This window comes from Mus pahari, chromosome 10 (assembly GCF_900095145.1).
Source record: "Mus pahari chromosome 10, PAHARI_EIJ_v1.1, whole genome shotgun sequence".
Taxonomy (NCBI): domain Eukaryota; kingdom Metazoa; phylum Chordata; class Mammalia; order Rodentia; family Muridae; genus Mus; species Mus pahari.
The window spans coordinates 103,408,628-103,414,658 of NC_034599.1; the positions used below are offsets into that span (position 1 = coordinate 103,408,628).

The following is a 6,031-nucleotide window of genomic DNA, read 5'->3' on the forward strand; positions in this document are numbered from 1 at the left end:
ACTTTGTAGTCCAGGCTGGCCTCGAACTCAGAAATCCACCTGCCTCTGCCTCCCAAGTGCTGGGATTAAAGGCATGCGCCACCACGCCCGGCTCTAAAATTAACTTTCTTACTAGCAACTCATTGAAAGACTGTATTTGGAAAACTATAAATAAGTATAAGAGTGATGTTATTGTGAATTGACTTTTTACTTTGACATTTGTACTTTAATGTATTTATTATTTCTACTCCTGCTGTGGAAGGAAAGTACGATTTGCAAGTATTCCTTTGGTTAAAGAAAAAGTGGTTTAAATATGAGTGTGTTTAGCCAGGTGTGGTGTCTCACACCTGTAATCCCAATACTTGGCAGGCAGTTTGAAGCAGGCTAGCTCGGACTATATAACTAGTCCCTTTCTCAGAAAATCAAGCCAGGACTGAAGACACAGCTCAGTGGATAAGAGATGTATTGCCCTTGCAGGACCCTGGGTTTAGCTTCCAGCAGGGTATTGTTGGATAGGTAACAACCATCAGTCACCTCAGCTCCAGGGAATCAATCTCTCTCTCTCTCTCTCTCTCTCTCTCTCTCTCTCTCCCACACACACACACACACACACACACACACACTTGTAGACACAATTAAAAACAAAAGTAAATCTTTGAACAAAGCACAGAGCAAAAATATGTATTAAGTTAGTTAACCTGGAGTTACTGCTGGAAGAAGGAAGGGTCGGAGGAAATCTCTGAATAGCTGTGTGGAACAAGCAAGTGGGTATTGTTTTACACAGGAGGGGAACAGCTGTCAAATCTAGGCTAGACTGCTCCAACAGGGTTTCAAGCCTGACCAGAAAAGGTCTTACTGGGTTTTTGTTGCTGCTGCTGCTTTATTTTTTTTTAACTGTGTATGTGGGAGTGAGGAGATAGCTGGGGCTACAGTGTCAGGCTGCAGATCATCTGCTGTGGATGCCGGCAGTCAGATGCTGCTCTGGAAATGCAGGAAGAGCTCTTAGCCACTGAGCCATTCTCCAGTTCTGAGACTTAGTGTTTGAAAAATTCTTAATAATACAGTGGGTGGGGCAGGGCTGGGCAGGGCAGCCAATACACACACAGTCTTGAAACATCAAGAGTTTCCTGATGTCAAAGGGGAGCCCAACTCTTAGTGACTTACCCATTGGCACCATATAAGAAGGTCTTTCTTCTGCTTTTGAATAACTTTTCCTACCTTAGGTGAAACTCAGTGTTCATATCGGGATTGTTTGGGTTTTGAGGTTGGCCTCTTTAATAATAGCTTTTAAAAACAGGTGTTTTATGAGTATACACATTTTATTGGAGAAGGGAAGAAATAGAGTATGCATGTTTGGGGGAGCATGTTGTGACTTGCTTCTCATTTGGCCATCACTAATTAGAGCATCTGGCTCAGTGCTCTAATTAAAAACTCCCCTCTCAGTTTTCCTCACAGTTGTCTGTAGAGCTGAGAGCAGAGCAGCCCCACTAATCACAGTGGAGTTGATGAGCATCTTGCTGTATTGAACTTGCTGTTTACTAATGACCTGTGCTTTTCCGCCCTTTCCTTCCCCTTCCTGTTTCTTCCTCCCTTTCTATTTTTCTTCTCCTAGAGGACTAGAGTGTCTCTCCACACTGGGGCTGCTGCACCACCAGACCAGTGGTCTTTCCTAAGCACCGTTACACTTGTAAAAGCTTTGCTTTCCCTTCCTGGACACCATGTAGAAGAAGCTGAGGGTAGTTCTCCGGGGCCTCTTTCTGCTGATGCCTGAGCAAGCCACCTGCCTCTTGTGTTCTGCAGGGCTTGATGGAACCTCCTTTCCCTTTGTGAGCACAGTGTGCAAAATGAATTCTTTTACTTTTACTATTTTTATAAAGGTCATCAAATGTCGTTTCTTTTCATTATTCTCTTTTAGATTCATTTTATCATTTTTACATTTTTTGTTGACCTTGTCCTTTTTTTGCATATTCAATGTGAATGAGCATACTGTAAAAACTAAATGAGAATGTGTGCTTTCATAAAGGGGTGAGGCCACCGAGCTGCAGTGAACCTCCCTCTCCTGCCCCTCCCGTTTCCTTCTGTGAGCCTGCTTTAGTGAAGGTTAGGCTTTTGGGTCACCGTTGTTCTCTCCACCTTACTAAAATCTGAATTAATGTTTTCCAGCTACTTGTGCTGGGTGTTGTGGTGAGTAACTTTAGTTCATCATTCAGAGGCTGACTGATCTCTATGAGTTCCAGCTGGCTAGGACTACACAGTGACAGTCTTTTTTCCCCCCAGTGACTTTGTTGTTTTCGTAGTGGGCCAAATTGTTGTTGTTGTTGTTTTTTAAATCATAAACTATATTACCTATTTATCTTACATTCTTCTGAAATTTTGACAACACAATTATTGTATATTGATTTTTAAAAAAATAACTTGTTACTTTTTTAACATAATCATAAAGCATCAAAGTAAGAATTGGGAAGTTAAACCTGAAGACAGTTGTAATGTCCTTGACCCCTGCTGTAGTGCAGCGGGCAGCCGCAGGATAAAAAGCAATTTCTCCTGAACAACAGAGAAGCACTGCCAGCTTAGCAAGCTTCCAAAGCAACCAGACCGAGGCCACCTGCACACCAGCCCCAGCCCCTCACCCAGAGCCCACAGCCCACATCTTTACTGTGTCACTCAGGCTGACCAAGATTACAGGCAGGGGTCACTATGCCTCCCTTCTGGAGAAATTGTCTGACTACTCACAAAGTGTATGTAGGATTAAAGGCAGTTTGAGCTCCAAAGTACTTTTTTCAGCAACATTCCAATAGAATTGGTGGATCACATATGAAGTCCTGTGTGTACAATCCTATACCATGAAATGGGAATTTATATTCTGTTTCATTGGTACTTTTTGTTCTTCATTCCCCCCCCCCAAAAAAAAAGTAAAATAAAAAAAATATAAAAGCTATAAGCATTAGGATAAGTACTGGGGAACCTTTGGTTAAGCTTTGGGTTTTTAGGAGTAGATCACAAATTCCAGGCCATATTTGAGATCATAGTAGGATTCTGATAGAAGAACTGAAGTGTGAAAAGTGCTTTTTATTTCTCTTCTCTTGGTTACAGAAGGTATTTCAGCCTCCAAGGTACTGCTCATTAGAGATTAAAAGAAATTATACTATATTTGAGGAACATTACAGAGCTTTTTTTTTTTTTTTTTTTTTTTTGATCTTCTAACCTAAAACTACTTTTGAAACCTGGGTGTGGTGACTTATACTTGAGATTTCAAGACTTCTGTAAGAAGAATCAAGAATTTGGAGAAGTAGGAAGCCAGGCTGAGCTAAGTAATGAGGTTAAGGCTACCCCAAGCTATGTGAAACCTTGTCTCAAAAACAAACACTCCCCTCACCCCCCAGTACGTTTACAAGGTAAAATCAGAATGACTTGAAGGTTTAGGGAGGGTCCTGCACTGCCTGCAATTGAAGAAGCACTGACTCGCACCTGAATGACATCACAAGGCTGGTGTCTTTGCTAAGTGCTCCCTCTGAAGGTCTAGACAGGGGCTAAGGTTTGTATTGCTCATCTTCCAAGATGTTCTTTTATTTTTTCCCCCCAATAACTTTTTTTTTTTTTAAATAATGGCATCATTTGCTTTTTTTAAATCATGTTTGGTGTGTTTCTGTTGGTTTTTGGTTTTTGTTTGTTTGTTTGTTTTTTAAATGAGACTCTAGTTTTTCTGAGAGATATGTAGAGATGCTAGGCAACAAACACTCAAAGTTCCTGATCAACATTGATTTATTCCACATTTATTTCCATTTGTCATATTTATTTTTTAATTTTAATGTGTTTTATGAGTTTCTATAAATGTTTGATTTTCTGCTAATAGCCAGGTGAAATTTAATATAGTTTGTTATCTCCAACTGTTGCATTTGGATATTCTACTTTGAAAGCATTAAGGTAATGTTTCATATACAGCTACTTAGGAAGTAATCTGTCCCTTGAAAAAAAGAAAAAGTGGTTACTGTGACAGTCACAGGCCAGACAGGGCCTCTCCATAAATGTGATGGTTCTCATTTCCTCCCTCTACCCCTGCCTCGCCCAATAATGAAGATATAGACGCCTATTTATTTATTTATATTTATTTTTACAAATTTATAGTTTCATTTGTATTTTTTGTGACTTAGACTTTCAACAGTTTGTATATTGGGACATTTTATTGTGTCATTGTGCTAAATCAATTAAACTAATAAAAATTATATATTAACAACGTATTACTGGATATTTTCTGAGGTCTTAATTATTGAAGTATACAACTAAGGGACTTTGAGCTCTGAGTTATCAGTCTAACAAAGCTTTGGATCCCACAATTCTGTAACTGCATGAACTTTTGTCAAGCATTTCCACTTAAACACTTCCATTATCTAGATTTGACCACACAAAGCGCAATTGACTATTGATAGTTATAGCACCTGCTGAGTCGGCAGAATGGTAAAAGGGTCTTCTAAAAGGCAGTGTCTGTGATGTATTGTTAATTAATTTATAATGCCATATTATAAAAATTTATATCCACAGTGTTCTTGAAATATATTCTGGGCTTACCTAATAAAATGTGTTATGTTTAGTAATATTTAATATGGAGACTTTGATAAAGTATAGAGTGTAGAATGCTGTATCTGTAGTATAGATAAATTTGTAAATGTAGTATGTTCACTGAATAAATACACAGAAAGGCTGGGTAGTGGTGGCGCATGCCTTTAATCCCAGCACTTGGGAGGTAGAGGCAGGCGGCTTTCTGAGTTCCAGGACAGCCAGGGCTATACAGAGAAACCCTATCTAAGGGAGGAAAAAAGACACGGAAAAGGAGTCCAGGGATGGTGGTATTTGCTTGTAATTCCCAGCACTTAGGAGATCAAGGCAGGAAGATTGGGAATTACAAGCCATCCTGGCATACATAGCAAGATTTTGACTCAATGGGGCAGGAAAATGAAAGCTCACTATAGATTTTCATTTTGTTTTGAGACAGAAATTAGCTATGTAGCCTAGGAAAGCTTTGAATATATGTTGATACTTGTGGCTTCTCTTCCTGAGTGCTGGAGTTACAGGCATCTGTTATCATACCGGCTCACAATATATAGAGACTTTAAATAACCTAAAGACTATTTGATAGTCCTTACTAACTTGTTACATCTCACATAAAAATTTCTTGTGATGGAAGAGATTGATGATGATGATGATGATGATGATGATGATGATGATGATGATGATGATGATGATGATGTTTGAGAAAAGGTCTATACAGCTTTGCATAGTCTGGTCTGATACTCATGTATAGTTCAGGCTGGCCCTGAATGCACAGCAGTTCTTCTGCCTCATCCTCCTGTGACTGGGATTATAGGTGTATGCCACCATATCTTGCAGGAACAATTCCTGCAGGAATAATTCTTGATGGAAGCTGAAGCCTGCCTATGATTTCTTTCTTTCTTCTAATTTACCATAATAGTATGGTGAGACCAGGAGGCTGGAGAGTGTTCTGGTCAAAAACATCGTGTATAATGGACAAATACGCTACTATATGTAAAACTATATTATCCATCAATATTGCTGGCTATTTTTATTGTAATTGGAATGAGCATATTTCTTTAAAAATTTGTGTGTGGGGGGAAGGGGTGAATGTACATGTTTATTCAGGTGCACATGCATGTAGATTTAATTGTGAAAATTTTTCTGTGATGTGATATCTGCCCTGAAGGTTATACCAATATCAAAATAATGTAACTCCTATGCTTGAAGGTTCTAACATTGAAGCTGTGGTGCGTGCTTTTTTGCTGTCTCATCAGATAAACATAAAGGATTAATAATAAATGAGTATTTAATATGAACAGGTTGTACAACCAATCCATGAACTGACATGTCATAAATGAAGTTCAAATATATAATGGTATGTTATAGTCCTAAATAGTTACATGGTAAGCCATCCTTATTTTTCGTTCTTCTCCATAAATCTTAGAGGTTCAGTTCTTTTTTTTTTTTTTTTTTTTTTTTTTTTTTCTTTTCTCCCCACATATAAGCCTGCCTGCCTGCCTTC

General features: G+C 38.8%; 1 protein-coding gene across 10 annotated transcripts in view; it reads left to right on the plus strand.

Moving 5' to 3' along the window:
• Nucleotides 1-6,031, plus strand: part of Map4 (microtubule associated protein 4) — a 135,304-nt gene that overhangs the window by 58,010 nt on the left and 71,263 nt on the right. Inside the window, exon 4 of one of the 10 annotated variants that reach the window (XM_029542880.1) lies at nucleotides 1,592-3,102. The exons of the other annotated variants lie outside the window; for them this stretch is intronic. Coding sequence (XP_029398740.1) covers nucleotides 1,592-1,599 — 8 coding nt within the window. The 3' untranslated portion in view covers nucleotides 1,600-3,102. Of the gene's footprint in view, nucleotides 1-1,591; nucleotides 3,103-6,031 lie in introns of those variants that run through there. 10 annotated transcript variants of the gene reach the window in all.